The sequence below is a fragment of the Cupressus sempervirens genome, chromosome 10 (assembly GCF_028749045.1).
Source record: "Cupressus sempervirens isolate cs-2001-9-10 chromosome 10, ASM2874904v1, whole genome shotgun sequence".
In the NCBI taxonomy this organism is placed as follows: Eukaryota; Viridiplantae; Streptophyta; class Pinopsida; order Cupressales; family Cupressaceae; genus Cupressus; species Cupressus sempervirens.
This window is the reverse complement of record NC_143127.1, coordinates 125,863,684-125,882,377: the sequence shown is the minus strand read 5'-3', so window position 1 is coordinate 125,882,377 and position 18,694 is coordinate 125,863,684. Positions and strand designations below refer to the sequence as shown.

The 18,694-nt window shown below is 36.0% G+C and overlaps 1 protein-coding gene and 1 long non-coding RNA gene across 2 annotated transcripts; both read left to right on the top strand.

Moving 5' to 3' along the window:
- Positions 1-449: 449 nt before the first annotated feature.
- On the top strand, positions 450-1,432 carry LOC149532937 (protein NBR1 homolog). The gene is made up of 2 exons (XM_089806497.1): positions 450-619; positions 727-1,432. The coding sequence occupies exons 1-2, from the start codon at positions 563-565 to the stop codon at positions 1,264-1,266; spliced, it is 597 nt and encodes a 198-aa protein (XP_089662623.1). The 5' UTR covers positions 450-562; the 3' UTR covers positions 1,267-1,432.
- A 6,164-nt stretch (positions 1,433-7,596) lies between these two features.
- On the top strand, positions 7,597-18,007 carry LOC149532936 (uncharacterized). The gene is made up of 3 exons (XR_016358006.1): positions 7,597-7,739; positions 7,986-8,047; positions 17,712-18,007. It is a non-coding gene; the product is annotated as an uncharacterized LOC149532936 (long non-coding RNA).
- The last annotated feature ends 687 nt before the right edge of the window (positions 18,008-18,694 follow it).

Sequence of the window (18,694 nt, the reverse complement as noted above, 5' to 3'; positions counted from 1 at the left end):
AATTGCCAATTGACAAAGATTCACCACTAAAAAAATCACTGACGATGTCATTAGAAAATGAATTTATTATAAAACACAACATAGTCGCCTCGTTGGAAGAAATCTATTCTCATTATTTTTGTTGGTATTCCAATTCTAGAAATGTGCAACTAAACTTGGTGAACTAAATAGTTCCAAACCAAATTTTGAACACTGCAATCTGAATTTCAAATTCCCGAATATCAAATTCCAATTCCTAAATCTAATTCCGACAACCAAATGAACCCTCAAGATAAATATATTCTCGTACATAATAATTATCTATTTATACTATTAAAATTACCTTAAAATAAAATAAAATATTGTCATCAATCATTTTTATTATTTTTTAAATTGCGATTTAAAATAACAACTAAATTCGACGTAAAGGCAGTCTCCTTTGAGCCGGTGGACAAAATAAATGCCACACACCTCCATTCGGCACGAATAATAATGACGTGGGATGTCTGCGCGCAATAAATAGCTCTATAAATACTAGCGTGCGCTTAAAGCAATTTGGTAGTTTGCTTACAGGAATTTCGTTATGTCTGCTCGTTCGACTTCATTTTCTCCCTGCTTTCGAATGCAACTCGTATTGAAGGTAATCAAGCGCGTTGTAAACGTTAAAGTGTATTTTTAGCAAAATCTAATTTTTTTTGTGGAGTTTTCCATGTTTCTGAGTAAGGGTTTTGTATTTTTGATTTGCAGGTAAAGTACAATGATACGCTTAGGCGTTTACCAATACAGCTGAAGGAAGATGGTAGCCCAGAAATATCTCTGGAGGCATTGAAGTCCAAGATTTGCCAACTCTTCAAATTCAATCCTAATACTCAGATACTGATTACATATACAGACGAGGATGCTGACGTGGTTACCATGGCAGATGACGTGGACTTCCTGGACGCAGTTCGTCAGGGGCTAAATCCTCTTCGTCTGGATGTCTCCGTAGCTGCTAACCAAAGGCCGAATCTCAGCATTCCTTCTGCCCCGGGGGAAGAGAGGAACGGAGGATTGGATGCCACGCTGGATGCTCTGAGGAGGCTGTCAGATCCCACGTGGCATTTGAGGAGATTAGCAGAGATCCCTGCTGTAATGTCTGTGTTGTCATGCCCAGAGGTGTCTGGCTTGGTGGAGGGTTTGCTCAGTGTCGGGACATCTCAGCTGGGCCCGCTATTTGAGAACCTCTCTGCTTCAAACCCTAATAACAGCAGAACCTCGGGGAATAACATCAATGCACCATCTAACTGATCAGGAATTGATTGTCTTTCTGTAAATATTTAGGTTCTTATGAAACAATAGAGGATCCTTGCTTGAAGTTTGGAGATGTTTCCATGGTGATAATTTCATAATATGTAAGTTGGTTTCAGTTGTGAACTTGACAAATTATGTTCATATTTACTAGAGGTTGTTCTTACCTGTGGCTTCTAAATCCTGTTTCCTTCTCTACATCATTTGTTTCCTGAAGTAGATATGATTTATATTATTCATATACGAAGGTATTTCTGATTTTTCTCAGAAATATGCATGATGGCTTTACGGGTCCTAAAACTTGCAATCTCAAATATATAATGTTATATTTTTTAACTCGTTTCTTGAGAAAGAGTTCAATGTTGATAGTTGAGATATTGCGACAACTTCGTACGAAGAGGACAAAGTTGTTTTTCTGTGTTCTTCACATCAATGGTTTTGGTTTCTTTCAACGCCAAAAATAGCAAGAAGCGATATTTAGTCAGTCTAGTGTAGGTTAGACAGAGATGGGCAAGGAGAGAAATGACAGGAGCAAGTTGATTCTCTTGTTTCTTCACATCGATAATTCTAATTACTTTTACCCCCGACATTAGCAAGGAGGTATATTGCATTGGTTTAGTAACATTAGACAGAGATTTTTTTTGGGTATAATGACATAAGCAAGGGTGATTGCCTTCTGTCTATGATTGACTTAACCTTCGAGTAAAAATGGAAGAGATGTAGTGGATAGAATTAAAAGTACCTGGTTTAGATATTAACAATGAGCCATTGTACTTATGTTTGCTTACGAATACGGTCACTCATGGAACTCCGCGGCCAACATCCTATTTGTGCTATCCTATATGTTCTACGAGATCAGAATCCACGAACATTTGTAACAGAGACTCTTGGATGCTTTTTTTGAAATTACAATTGATTAACATTTGTGTCGGGCAAGTTTGCTTGCACTTATGAGATTGCAATCAGTGAAATTTGTGATAACAAATTTGAATTGCATTTTCTTGGTGCATAATCCTTGAGCATCTGAGGCAAGGAAGCTGGATTGTATTTTCTGAGAGCTTATTTTCATTTTTTTACTGCATGCATTGGCTTGGCTTTTATATTTGGGGAAAACTTGTTTTTTCATGCTTCCTTTTAGTTGGGGGTAGGGGAGGCCCCTGCGCTTTGTATTAACTTCAAAATAAAGTATAAACAGTTGTTAAATTTCAAAAATGTATCAAACTTTCGGAGATTTAAACAGTTGTTAAATTTCAAAAATGTATCAAACCTTTGGAGATTCTAATTATTGGGCCTGCTTGAAAATTAGACCGTCTAGAATTGAACTTGGCAAGAACCTATAACTGAATTTAGTAAAACAAGAATAACTGACAGGTAGGGAATACAAAGCCACCCGTCCACATGAATTACTTTGCAAACAATTAAAATCTGAGCTTTGTTGTATTTTCAGCAAGAAAGGCGAACTAGCAGACAAGTATACACTAGGATACAAGAAGACACCAGGTATGCTTGCAATATACATGAAGTAGACACGTGAATGCATGAAGACATGAAATATGCATAAAGTAGACGCATGAATGAATGAAGACATGAAGCATACACGATGTAGACACATGAATGCACGTAGACACGAAGCATACACAATGTAGACACATAATACATGCATCCTTAATTAGAGCTTACATTCTAGAATTTGCAACGAGTCAGAGTTACGAAAATGATGTACAAAAATCAATTCCTTCTTATGCTTTTGATTATCAGTCCTGCAACCACAAAGTTATCAAAGTACATACATGTATATATGTGTTTCAAAAAATTGAGTTACGATAAATTTCTCCAAGCCAATCCCATACCAAGCCCAAGAGCGAAACATTGGCCCACCTTGGCCTTGGTGACTTGGCCCTTGTGGCCTTGGTGACGGGTGTTAATTATCCACACGAGGTGGCCTGCTTAGCAGGACACTTGTTTTGTTTTGCTCTTATTATTATTCTAGTTGAGGAGAATGCTTAGGATGTAAACAAATTTCTTAAGCTCCAAACTCAACGGTTTTCGTCGAAGTTTTTAGATCCAAGCCCTTAAGCCTTTCTTGGGACTTGTTTGCAAGGTGCTTGGGGTCGTTGTTTTTTACCCTATCTTCGAAAGAACTGATTGGCTGGATTTACAATAGCCTCTCCCAAAATACACCGTTGTTCTCTCTTCTAAGACTAAATACCAATTGTAATGTGCCCTGATAGGATTAGTTGTTCATTTTTAACACTCATATCCAACCTTATTACTAATTCAGCTCAAGACAGAAGGAATTGATGTTATTCAATTTGCCTAGAGACGATTATAAATGGATTCCCCCAAAGTTTATAGATTCAAGCCCTTAAGCCTTTCTTATGTTGTTACTGTTGACAATTGTGTCACCATTTATCCCATCGCAGATAACCGATCAGAGACATCTTCCATGGGATAAGTTATGTGGGTTTTAGGCACTCAATGGTGCAGTTTCTAGAGTTTTGGCAGAAAGTAGGGTGTGGTTTTGGGCAAAATTAGGTGCACGAAATTGAACAGTTTAGTTTCGTGCATCGTAGGAGCTATATCGAATGAACACATTTCTGCTCATTCGAGAGTTCATGAGTCGGAATTGTGTGCAAATTGCCCTATCATTATTTGATAGTTCATGGGTCAGAATTGTGTGCAAATTGCCCTATTGTTATAGGGTATAGCAATTAGCGGCGAATGACAATCACAGAAAATGGATACAGCGACAAGCGATGAGCTGCTATAACGATAAGTAGTTTTAGGCATTGAATGAGGAGTCTTCGTAGCATCACAGGTCAATGTGATCAATGGAAATTTCATAGTTGTGAAGGTGCAAAAGCTGGCTTTCACAACCTTGCACGTAGTCAAGGTTTACCTAGAGTTAAGTTGGTGATGATGCAAAATGCTTTGTTTGCAACATCACATGGATTCACCTGCAGTTAGGATTTCTGGTTGCGAAGTCGTGAAAAGGAACCATGTAGTCAAAAGAGAGGCTATCACATCTTCGGTGGGAGTTAAGACTAACTTGAGATCAGGGTTGCGAAGTTGCAAGATGCTTTATTTGCATCTTCGTCGGGTTAATATTGTGGTTAAGGATTTAGGCTACGAGGTTGTGATGACATGAAACAATTCAGTTAGCTGCTAGTGCAACATCGCATGGATTCACCTGTAGTTAGGATTTTTGGTTGCGAAGTTGCGAAGAGGGGTAGTAGTCATCCAAGGTTGCAGTTGCAATGTTGCACGGTTAAGAAAGATGTCTGTGTCTGGTGGTTTTGATTGGGCAACAAGGGCAAAACGGATGGCTTCGCATTGTCGCACAGTTAAAGGGTTGTTAAGACCAAACCATGACGAAGGTGCAAAGTGGTCAATTCTATGATGATCGCATGGTATTAACAGTTAGAGAGCTAAAGTTTTTTTGAGCTGCGAAGTAGCAATAAAGCATAAAATGGGGAGGTCGTGGTTTCGCAAGACCAAGCAGTTAATGAAGTGGATAGGTTGCAAAGTCGTGAACAAGAGCAGGCGTTGGTCAATATAGCAGTTGGAAATTGTGTGAGGTGGCAGAGTGCTTAAAATATATAGGGCCACGTGGCGAGTTTGACGGTCAATTCCAATTGACTTGATGACATAGCTGACTTGGCATGGTTGTGAACACGAAACTAGCAGCTTGTTGATGGCAATCAGATCCTTTTGATCGTTTGCAACCACTCATTTGGTGTTCTCCATGCCTTGTAAGTTTAGATTTCATCATTCCACCGCCATGGTTATCCATCAACTAGCCAGAGCAGTTATGGCCACCATTTTTGTCTCTTCAGGGCCCGATATGTATGCAGATCTGATTTTCTACATGGAGATGTGCATTTGATAAGATCTTCCTTCTAATTCTCAGTTATTGCTCTTTTGTAGCTTGAACTCAGTGGTTGAGTTTAGAGTTTCAATGTAAGCATAAGAGTTATGCCTAAACTCTATAAAAGGCAATTGTAAATATGTTTTAGGGGTTCTACTCTGTTTTGTTATGTCTACTTGTAGTAGCCTCATGTTCTATAACTATATTCCTTGCCTTCCATTAATGAAATAGCCCTCTTCTTTACCTCTTCTTGCCATTCATTATTTGTGCATGTACCTTGCCTTGTTTTGAATGTTTCTTTCTAGTTTTTAAAATTTGTATGTTGTGTTCAAACTGTTGATGATTGCTGTATTGTGAAGATGTCTTTCCGTTCAGCACTTTATCAGTTCTAAACTTGCATGTGGATTCTTTGAAGGTAGAATAGAGTCAAGATCTACACATACGAGTGTCTCATTGATGTGTTGTGCCTATAAGGGCAGAGTTGTAACCATTTCAATTAGGTGCATCACCCCCTCTAGATTAGATTAGGTAGTTTGATTTCTTGCATCTCCTTCTCCCTTTTCCTCTCAAGCAGTAGTTAGGTGCATCTTGATTGTAAGGAAGCCAGCCTTCTCTGGAGACTCAATCTCACAGTTCAAGTCCCACAGCTTGGAGATTGCTTCCATGTTACTCAAGGTCGCTTGAGGGTCATACCTCAAGCAAGGGTGCAGATATTTGTGTCAACAGTTACCTCCAAGGCGCACAGAGTTGCTGATCTCTGCACTATCTTCGGACCTAGATCCATTGTTTGAAATTTATACAAGCCTCTCCTTGGTTACATCACAACCTTCCCTTCTTAGCCAAATAGCAAGGTTGAGCATATCACACACACATATAGTTCTGATTTAGTTATCAATACCATTTGTAATATCCCTTAATTGGGTTTAGTCCAAATTAACACAGATTAGGGATCTTACTATCCGTGATCATTGCATTCATGCCGACCTTATTATTATTTTAGTTTGAGAAGGATGCTTATTAAGAATGCCTGACTATTTGCAGAATACTTACTGTTCTTATTTCCAATGCTTCAATTCTTCTGCTGTGGTGTTGCTTAACTGTGTAAAATTTACATATATTGCAGATTGCAGAATATATATGAATACACACACACACACACACACACAGAGTTCTGTTTTTCACTTCCTTTTCTTCCTAATTCTATGTTTTACTTCAACTGTAATCAGTGTAAAAACATCTATTCTTTTTTTCTGCTTGATTACTATTCAACATATATTATATATATTCAATTCTCTTCTCTGATACCCAGCTTCACGATTATTAATACCAAAATTTCAGGAAGCTCCCCTCTTATCTTATATTATCTATGCAATATTTCTCATTGTAGTGGTCTGTGTGTCAAATGCGATTCGCCAATTAAAAACAAATCGGACAGCAGATATCATAATGTCCCCAGTCGAGGCAATGGAATATAAATAACCTAATGGGATTCCACACAAACAAGGCTTCTCTATTGTAAATTCAGACACTTCTGCAAATCGTATTCAATGAAATTGAATTGCTAAGTGAATAATCAATAAATAAAGAATTATGCCCACTAAGACTGTAATGGGGAACTCTATTACGCAATCAGAAATATAAGAGTGTATTTGACCTTGTAGGTAGAGTTTTGAAACTCCAATACTTCCGCCAATAATTATATTTTGGTGAATTTGCTCTCAAAAGCTTTGACAGAGATATGCTACTCTTCTGACATGTGTCTTCAGCACCTATTTTTCTCAATGTTGCTCGATTCAAGAAGAGATCTCAGGCAATATATTTTTCAACCTTATTAGTCACTATAATAGAGTGACACCATATGTCGTCAAATATGACCAGTATGAGGAGGAAGAGTAAATTTGATGACTTCAGATCAATAGGCTGGAGTCTTCCGGTGGACATTGTTGTATGAGTTTTGAATGATAATAATTTTGGATGGTTAATGAATTGCCTCAAAGTTGTCATATGTATTCTGATAGAAATCCTTTATTATGAGATTATTCAAATTGGAGTTATTAGCTCTTCAAAAGCATGCATCTTCCATATTCTCTTGACTTCAAATAGTTTCAATTTAACATGAAACCATAAATGGCTTGATTAACAACAGGTTGTGATTAAGGTGCTAAGGCCTGCTGATAATATTTTGTGTTCTTGCAGTGGGATAGATTGAATAATTATTAGTTTCCACCAATTTATAGTTTGAAACTCTCGGCTGATCAGTTATAATATTGTTATTGTATATTCCAAATTCTATCCCCTGTGCGTGTGTATATATATTTCTTTCCGGAACATCTCAATTTCAATCTATTGTTGTTGAATGAAGTATATATATTCTTTTGACCATCCAACCGGATTCTATTCTTTCCTCTATTTTATCAGATTATTAACTCTAATAATTGCATTTGTTCTTGGTACAGATCAGTGGATTCTTAATCATGTGATTGGTCATCATGAGCATTATCAGATGACTCGTTGATGTGCCATGGTTGATCGGCAATAATGAATAATTTCTAGTGATTAACTTCGAGATACAAATCTGATTCATAGTGATCTCCACACCCTCAAGGTTATTGACTCCATGCTAACCAGAATTGGCTGATTTGATAATTCATCATGCTCTTTGGCGAAGATATGGCTGCATTTTTATGTTTATCACTTCTGTAGCTATATTTGGTTCATAGTTGCTATTTGAACATTACTCCTTACTTGATTATAATAGTTGCCATTCTTTGGATATCGCATGTTACGTTTTGCCTACTCGTATACAATGTACATCCTCGGTTCCTGAGTCAAGGTGATGCCCTTGGTGCAGGTATATGCCTCAATTTGGGTCGCTACTGTTTGGATTGCTGCTTGAACCCTGTTGTATGCCTTGTAAGTCTGTAATTGATAATCAAGTTGAATATTTTAGAAACTCCATCACTTCCTCCTGTGTGGTTTTTGTGTTTTCTTATTGGACTGTTAAAACATGTTGATTTGGTGTATTATTACCTCGGACTGTGGAATAATTCCACAATCCTTGTGAAATATTTTGTTTCGTACACATATGCTCTGTTACTGTTCATTCATCAGTCGTGTAACTTTTCTCATGTAATGATTGATCCAATATAGATGATTGAACTGGCATATTATATTCTTTTCTTTCACTATTCATAAAAAAAACTTCTAATTTCTATGCATCACAGTTGCTGAGAATCATTATTTCTATAATGCCTTCTTTCACAGGATGGCATGATCACAATCATGCTCTAATACCAATTGTAATGTCCCCAATTGGGTACTCCATATTTTATGTTTTTTTCTTTTATCTTTTTTCATTCATCAGTCGTGTAACTTTTCTCATGTAATGATTGATCCAATATAGATGATTGAACTGGCATATTATATTCTTTTCTTTCACTATTCATAAAAAAAACTTCTAATTTCTATGCATCACAGTTGCTGAGAATCATTATTTCTATAATGCCTTCTTTCACAGGATGGCATGATCACAATCATGCTCTAATACCAATTGTAATGTCCCCAATTGGGTACTCCATATTTTATGTTTTTTTCTTTTATCTTTTAGTAAAATGTAAATATGCATGCTCCAATGAACCCTCCCTTTGTGATCCCTCCCTTTGTGATTTATTATAATATATATCTTTCCTTTTCTAGAGTTGCGCCTTTGGAAGAAGGAATGATAGTGTTTTATTAATAATAGATTTATATTGATTTTTTTGTTAATAATTAATCATTCTATTTATCTATATTCCATACCATGATTACTATTGTATATTAGAATACTATTATCTATATGTAATATAATTTGTAAAATATTATATGTACATAGGAAATAACAATTTTATTATTATGTATGATAATTTTATGTATTTAAATAATAATATCATTTATGCCCGTGAATGGGCTCTCTAAGGTTAATTTTGCCACTCGCCCTATGGCCCCAGTCATTTGGGAAAAACCACAAAGCGGATGGTGGAAGTGCAATTGCAATGGAGAATCCAAAGGCAATCCAGGATAATTAGGTGCAGGTTTCATCATCAAAAATGATAATGGAGACATTGTAGCTCTAGGGGGGAAAAGGCTTCAAAATGGGATAAATAATGTTGCAAAAGGAGAAGCAACTTTGTTGGCAATTAGAGCTTCTGAAAAACTAGGGGTCACCAAACTTCATGTGGAAGGGGTCTTGTTAATTATCATCAATGCTATCATTAAAGATACTTTGGAAGCTTGGAACCTTCAAAACCACATTACAAACATCATTAAGGAACTGGCCACTCTGGAAGGCTTTAAAATCTCCCGCATAAAATGGGCAGGTAATGTGGAAGCTGATCAAATGTCAAATTGGGCAGTAAACCCTAACATGTCTGAAGTAGCTATAGAAGATTTCCAAAATGTACATTCGGAGGATGAGAATGAACTAATTCCTTGAACATTAATCAAATGAGGAACACATTTCAAAATGTATTTATGAATAGGCTGGCAAGCTCTTTGTAGATTGCGCTGCAGGCAAGAAAGCATAGGTGATGGGACCTGCATTAATGGTACCGTAACTTGCCACCGCAATTGTAGCCTTTTTCATCTGATCAAACAAGGCTTGTTAGTTCTATCCAAGGGTGTTCTGCAGTGAGCAACAATGGAATCAACTTTTACCCTGGAATGCACTATACAACAAAATCCATTCCATGGATTTGGCTGGTAAAGCCAGGAAGGATAACATGTTCGAGTTTCAGCAACCCCAACTAACGGTGGTCGTTGAGCTATTGTTAGGGCGGTGTTCTTTTAATTCCAGAATCGACACCGAACAAACACGGATGTGTACTCAATGATTGTGGCTTGGGCCTTGCAACTTGGAGAATCCAAAGACATTGTGCATTTTGTGATGCATCAACTGGTTCCACAAGAAGCCCTACTAGGCCTTGAAGAAATTTTATCCATTTCAGTTCCAGGCTGGGGAATCAACTTTGATGAAACAGGAACAGGTATAGAAAAAATTCCAGGTACAAAACTTCCTCCTTTTGTGTGGTGCTTTGTAGAAAGTCAAAGACACAAGCGTTTTAAGTAATGATCAACATTCCTGATAATGACATTGACAAATGAAAGCAAGTGTGCGTTGGTTGCAAGCTGATGAGGAGAATCTTACAGGAAGTCTAAGAGTACGGTTGACAACTCCCCAAGGGCTTCAAGATTCAAACTTGAACCCAAATGCAATGATAGAAGAGTGAATTGAGGGTATGGTGCCTCAAGCCCTAAGATGAAGCCCTTGGCTTCTGGTCAGCCCTTAAGTGGGTGATAGGTTTAGTTATGGTGGTGATGGTTGTTTTACTGTTCTGTTGTTTTGTCACACTTTATGTAAACCTTTGTTTTTGTCCTAGTAGGTAAACCTGTACATGCTTACAGCTTAATGGCTTGTGCTTTTCCTGGCAAGAGACAACCAATTACATGGTTTTCTTTTTGGAAGTAACAGAGTAGGCCAATTTGTATTGTGGATGACAGTTTTCGGTTCTTGTTCGACAGAGTCACTATGTAATGATAGTTTGGGTAGAACAGGGTTTGGTTTGAATAAATCTTTATGATTATTCTGATAATGGGCGAATGTACTGCATGTCCGGTGAGTTAATCTTCTCAGGCGGTTTTGAAGCTGTTTTCTGAAAGGACACCCAATGGATCAGTTTTTGGCATGCAAGAATGAATGCAGAATCGCTGGACAATGAGCGAGAGAAAACTAATGTCGAAGTTTTGTGAAAGATTTTGTTTGCAGATGGTTTTCCCAGCTTAGGAGTGGCAACAAGTTCGTACTTGTTAGGATTGTCTTTTATGACAAAAGGTATTAAATGTAATGCTGGATGTGTTTGAGATTTTTGGTGGATCTAGTGTTGAATCTAATGTAAATTTAGAGACAGATCCTCATGAAGTTAATCTGAGGTGGATCCAATGTAAACAACTGACTTATTATTTTTAATAAAATAAAAAAACTATTACTGAGAAAGAAAAAAAAATAATATCATTTATTTGAATTTTTGTATTGTATCATTATTATTAATTCTTAATTTATAATATATTATTATTTTAAAATATTTTAATAATATTTTATGATAGAGTGTTAAAGATCTTAGTGTGTGTATTTTAATTCACGTTGTAACTTGTGTTAAGTAATAAGGATTGCCTCTGCAAATGTAATAACATTGCCATCGTATTGATGTGTTCCAAATGCAGATTTGAAGACTTATAAATATGAGAGGAGACATGTCTCATTGTCTCTTTGGTTAATCATCATTAGACAATAATAATATATTAACAATAATTTAAATATCCACATATATATATATATATATATATATATATATATATATATATATATATATAAATGATGATTTACCATCAACAAGTATCTGATGATCAAATCAATCTGACCAAAGCTGCAAACTTAACATAAAGCACATGGAATTTTCTTTTATTTTTATTCAATTATTGTTTGCATTTCAAATTGGGGACATCAAAACAAGGGACATGACATTATGATGGCATATATTCCCAAATTGCTTCATCTTCACTATTTTTCTCCATCTTTCATTTAGAGATCTTCTCTTTGCCACAATTTTGTAATTGTAGAAGTGATGTAGGTATTTCGTGTACTTCAAGCTTGAACTTGGATTTTTGAAGGAAATTCGAGTTTGATAATCTTCTCCCCCTGCTTGTACCCTTGATCATTGTCTTTGCACAACTTGTGTGGGAATTTCACCTTGTTCTTAGGTTTCCATCTTTACATTGATCTTGATCTCAAACTATCTTCTTGGTTGCACTTTTGATGAATGGTTGTGCCTTGTTGATATTTGAAGTCTCCAAATGCACTCGCTTGAAATCTTGAGTTTGAATCTGCCCTCATTCCCTTTCATCTCTTTTTACCTTGCAAAACAAAAGAGATGACTGCATTAAGATACAAAATTCCTTATAAACTTTGCATTTATGCCCTCAAATTATAAATTGAAATGGTTGGAATAACTTTAAAAATTCCTATTTTTGTCCAATTTAAACATATTTCATGTAACAACCTCTTTTTCTGGGTCTTAATTAACAATTAACATATTCAAGAGTTACAGTTATCACTTCATTTTCATAGGAAGATAGTTAAATCAATTTCGTTCACATGAATGAGATTAATAATTAAACAAAATTTCATAACTAAGAATTGAAAACACCATCAATGAATATACTATGGAAAATTAAAATCTACATTCCATGGATTTTGAATCCGAAATTAATCTAGGGATGCATCTGCAAACACCCAGGTTAGTCCACAAATACCACTATATCAATATCAAAAGACGATTACCATCTAATACCACTATATCAAAATCAAATGACGATTACCATTAAATACCATTATATCAATTAGGGCATCACATACCACTAGATCATTTAGGGCATCACATACCACTGTATCAATTAGGGCATCAAATACCATTGGATCATTTAGGGCATCAAATACCACCGTATCATTTAGGGCGTCAGATACCACTGTATCAGTTAGGGCATCAATTTACATTGGATCATTTAGGACATCAGATACCACTGTATCATTTGGGGCGTCAACACTACTGTATCATTCCTTTTCTTCTGATTGCTTAATTGTGGCAACAACATAAGATTAGAAGATATGCTTTTAATCATTATTCTTATAAATAAATCCATCAGATAAATCTATCTCTTGCAAATAAATGTATTCCACGTTCAGTTAGAAGATCAACCGATCTAACTGGTTGCCAATTATATTGACGATAAGAGTTGTTTTTAAAGAAATAATTGTAACGATGTTATAACTCAATTAATCCTACCTTCTACTTGAATATATATCATAAAAATAAAAATACGTGTTTTCGACAAATGTTTGAATGCATAGCTTATTTTTATCTGATACACGTCTAACATCTTGTGGAGAGGGGCAACATTGTCAGGTGCTTAACCACCCAGCCTCGGACCATAACTTATCCCCACACAATTTCTAACGAAAAAGGCCCTTCCTACGCGGAATAGACATGAAACACTTCATCATCCACTGAGCATCCTAGTTTCTAATCACACCACTTGACTTGGTAGCAGAAGAATACAATAAACATGATCAAGCATGAGCTATTAAGTAAGATTATATAATCTATTTAATCATATCTGATTTCCACTTCCATGTTCTTGCAGGTTTCATCTCACCTCGTCACCTTTACATGGCTATACAGTCGGTGAGTCCCTAGTGTGTGGAACTTCTGAGCAATCTGCTCTGTGCATAAATTCTAAAAGGATTCATTGATTAGTAAATCTTATAACAAACTGTGACTTGGAAGAATATGTTCTTGAGACCAATTGAAAATATTATTAAATTCTGATTTCCTATCAGAATATTTCATTCAGGTTTTATTGCATTTAGAAAGCTCTCTCTTAAGAGGTTCTATTCGACTTTATCTATAATGATTCTGGCTGTTATGAAAGTTAAAATAAATCAATAGCAAATGACAAAGAACATTCAACAAAGCTTATAACGTATTGTGAGTGAAATCTGAAAAGGGAAGAAGTCTTTGAGCTTAGCTGGCCACTATGGAAATTGATTTAAAACATTGGAATAACACAATCTGGAATGATTAACACATGACCTGATATAAATTTGGAACTCTCTGCAGTTTGCAAGTCGATTTGTAATCAGCTCCTCTCCAGTTGCTTTTAGACATCACCACAATGTATAAAAACTTATATCCTCAGCAAAAAGACCATATACGATAGAGAGTATAGAATGGCACTGCTATGATCAAGGTTGTTAATGATTTTGTAGGTATCTGCTAGGTCTATTGCAGAGAATCAACTGGGAAAATGAACTGAATAAACAAGAAAATAAAAGGAAGAAGTGGAAATGAGTGCTCTCTTGCCACTTTGTCTCGTCCGACTCAAGTTATAAAAAAAAGTCTAAGGAGACTCTTTGGTTTTCGTAACTTAAAAAATATTAGCCAATATAAAAGGCCAAGTGTTCAATCGGTTTCAAATAAGGAAAAGAATAAAAGATGGGAAAAGAGTTGGAAGGTTATAATTCGAAAATTATTATGATTTATATTTATATACGTGCATGTAAATATATTGGTGAGGTGGCATCATTTTATTATAAGAAAATAATATGATAGTGTCACTTCATTTTTATATCTATTTGTACGTACATAGGTATAAATTAAAATAATATCGAGCAAGATCAATTAAACCTTTAAGGTACGTATTATATTTTAATTAATTTATTTTATGTTTTAAATTGTTTATTTAATAGTTCATGTGGTTCGATCGATTGTATCCTGATGTTCAAGTTGCTAGGTCCTCAATCCATTTGCCCAGTGATGGTGATGCTTTTGTGCCTAATTCTTTTTTTACAATGCTTCCACCCCTTCGACGTGCTTCCTACAAGGAAATTCTCCATAGTTAAATCATATTATCATAACAAGTTATAAATAATCATAATGGCTAACTGCCTTTTCAATTCCATGAATTTGTGATAAACAATCAACTAGCATGTTATCTTCATATGAAATTATAACGACTAACCATCTTACCATTTTGCAGGATTATAACAAATTTAACTGTCAACTGACTTCACGTGAACCTCAACGGCTATATTTTAAATTAGGTCAAAAATTGGGATGTAACATTTCAACATTAAAACTTTAAAGGAAAGCAAATTTAAGGGGGAAATTGTATATCAAGATTGAATTGGAGGTTTATAAGCTAGTGGAAATCTGATGGGCACTGGACAATGGTATAAGTGCAGGTTCCACCTCCTCCTTGGACAGTCTCCAAGCTTGTCTTCTTAACTTTTTCATGCCCTTTCTTATGAAACAAACTTGACTTTACTTTCTATTTTGTTATTTCTAGATTGAAACACACTTTGCATTATGGTTTAATTTTGAAATCGAGACTTTAGTAAATTCCCCTTGATTTAAGATCTGATTTATGCATTTTTCCGTGGAGGAGGTTGACTTAGATCAGGTCTACATGCTGTAAAGGTTTGATTACAACTTGAAATGTTCCTATCCTTAAGCAAGCATGAACATGCTGCTCAATTTTCACCAAAACCAATGGGCAGAGACTTGGGTAGGCTTGGAAGCAAGTGTCCAAGGCAAGCGTGGATTATGCACTTCCTTTGGACAGCCTTGTCCAAGGTAAGTGTGAGTTTCACACTAACTTAGGACAGGCTTTAAGCCTCCATTGGGCATTTTTTGTGCTCTTCTCCTCTATAGCTATTTTGTTTCACTTTGCCTCCTTTATTTCCACACTTGCACTTTCATCCTTGGATCAAAGTCTGATGGTTTTGATTGAATTCAATCCTAATATCTGGGGTAGAATCATGAATTTCTCACCTTGAAAACCTGGTTTTGATAGAAAATACTTTCTTTATAAGCCTGAATCAGAGTTGCATGTTTTAGAATACCTCCACTTACATTTGAAATCACCATGTAATCGAAGTGAAGTGCTTCTTTTGAGGGCAGAAAATCATGGTTGCTCGGACATAAGTGACCAAGGGAAGTGCAGATTCCACCATTCCCTTGGAAAGCTCTGTTAAAGGCAAGTGTGGAATCCGCACTTCTCTTGGACCTCCAAAGTCTGCGAAAATTTTCTGTTGCATTGCCTGTCTCAAAACTCCCTTCCTCTTTAGTTTGAAACTCCCTTCTTTATTATATTCCGATCTAAGTGACCTCAATCACACCTGAGGCAATTTTAAGCACTCTTATCTCAGACTTGATTGTTAAATTCTTATTTTGAGGTTTCATTTTGTCATACCTCTCATTCTTATGTTGATGCCACGTTTGGTGGCTATCTCTAATCCTTTTATATCCTAGTCTCACCTTCACTAAGTCTTTCTTCCATGAAACTTCTCTTGGATTCAGCTTCACATCTTGCCTTGTGGACTTCGCTCTCATCTTCTCTCCCAGCTTGACTCTGAAGTGGGCAAAAGTTGCTCAAACTCATCTCAGACCTGGAGACTTTCAAAAATCTTTCTAAACCAAAGCAAACTAAAACACCTACTACCAAATGAAAAAGATAGCCCCATGTTTGGGGGGGTGATGGTGTGAAGACTTCACAACGGATTGCTTCTTGTTACAACTAATCAGTAATTATTCTATGCATATTACCACATACATGCATGCATACATGTTTTTCTTTTTGTGGAGTTCTGTTTTGGATAAACAGCTGCTAGTGAGAGGGCAAATCCTACTTGTTGCTTCACATGTTAGTTGGCCCAATCAAGCATGTAATTAGCAGAACCAATATCCCAAACATCTTTTTGGACAAGGACTATAGCTATTGCTGTTGCTGATGTGTGTATATTACCTTATAAATGAAAAGTAACCTTGTTTTGTGTGAACTACATCCACTATGGAACATAGTTCTTTAACTACTCCCAATTCGGAGACCTTGGTAACAATTCATTTAGAGGGTTGCAAGTAGTTTATCGTAAGAGGTTTACAAGATTTGTGAGCCAAAGGTTATCTTTGTAATTGTCAACCTTAGATCAAAATGTGCACACTGTCAATGTTGTGTTCCTAGTTAAAATCCTGTCAACTACATCTGATAGAAATTAATCTACACTAGCATTTCACTACTAAAATATGTCTAAAAGAGTGGATATGATATGAAATTTGAATCAATGTTAGGCAAGACGAGTAAAAAATAATCGCATTTCTGCCTTTAGTTAGAAAATCTATGTGTTGGGGCTGTTGGGTCTTTGTATCAATCTTCTTTCTTCCTGCTGCATGATTCTTTAATTATATTGTGGTACTCTCAGGCCAAGCAATTCCTGAGGGATTGAATCCATTGTTTGGCAACTTGGCAAAGACCCGGTGCGATGCTGGGTACTGAGTTTTTTTTTGCCTGTGTTTTTGCCACATAAACTTTCCAAATCTCTCTCCTGATATTTTTGGTGAATACTTGCTGAAAACTGAGTGTCTGATGGCTTGGCTCACCATACAAAAAATACAGAAACTGCTGTAAGGACATGGTACCGTGTTGAACATTCCAAAGGTATTTTCTCTTTGCTTAGTAAGCTCTCGTCTGCCTTTTAAAATTATGAAAATGGTGTGTTGTTTGGAAGGTTGTAATTTGGGCTTGGTTGCGGGAGACCCACTCCTTAAGCCCACCTGCTGGCTCCAGACCTCCACCAAACTCATTTGATTTATTTTGTAGCTGTATTTTGCATTAAAACTGATGTGCTTTCTAACTTGTGAAATTTTTGCTATGTCAGAAAGTTTTGGCTTGCCATGTACTCTCCCAAGTCCAAGTTTTCAAACTATAATGCAAACTATTGATTTCTTGTGTATGCCATCAAGGAAGTTTCGATTTTGTACTCTGCTTCAGTGAATATAAAGTACATCTTAATGTGGCAAAGCTTTGTTACTTATTTTTCTTACCTGATTTTAATTTTTATCTTGCAAGCATGCACTTCTCAGCATATAGGATTGTATTTCTGACCTGTCCTAGAAGGGATAATTATTAATGTTGCTCTATGCTTACACAGGTTCAAGTTAAACCTAATTTCACATTTTTTTGCTTCTCTTACATCATGATGATGGATCACAGATTATTATCTGAAAGGCTGATGCTAAAAATACAAACAATCTAAATTATCATTTGTGGCAATAGGAACTGTCTTCAATGTTGCAGAGATGTACAGTGGCTTTATTTATGTAAAATATGAAGAGTGTGCAATATACATGCCCTACCTCAGGCCTCTCCATTTGCTTATCGATTGGATTCTGTTGGACCATCCTTTGAAAAGAACATGCATATATATTGAACATCATTGTAAGCTAATAGTGATAGGTAGAAATGGTTTTAGATCATCCAGCGAGATACACTTGCCATGTAAACTTTCTAGCCTATAAAGCTCTGTTATTGCCACCTTGGGTCTCACTTAATTTAAGTAAAGAGCCAATTAGTGAACAATTTGCTTGATATTTTGACATTTGCACATCACTTTTTACCTTGGGTATGTATTGGGTGGAGTTTGTTGGAACTATCAGTGAACTTTAGTGTACAAATTGCCCAGTTTGTTGTCAATTCATTATCAATAATCTTCTGTTCGGTGTCCATCCGCCACAACTAGTTGTCATGTTATTTAGAGCAATTATTATAGGATCTTTTTAAGTCTTTTATAGCTATAAATATCTGGTATGTCAAGGAAAAAAGTTCATTATTCTGGTTTATTTTCTATTTCAATTTTTATTTTGATATTAGAGCTATCACTCAAATTCTGCCAATCAGTATATCGCTGCTTCAGTTTATTTTTGATGCAAGTTAATGGTCCTTGACTGTAGAGATGATAATTTTATGAGAGATGAGGGTCTTGTATTATTTTGAAGATGTCAGCTCTTTGATGATAGGGAGGGATGTAGTGGGAATAGGTAGATGTTCAATATTCTGGCGTGCAAGTGGATTAGGGAAAATATATGTTTCATTGGGGCTTATGAGACACACACTTCAAGGGAGAACAGAATTTAA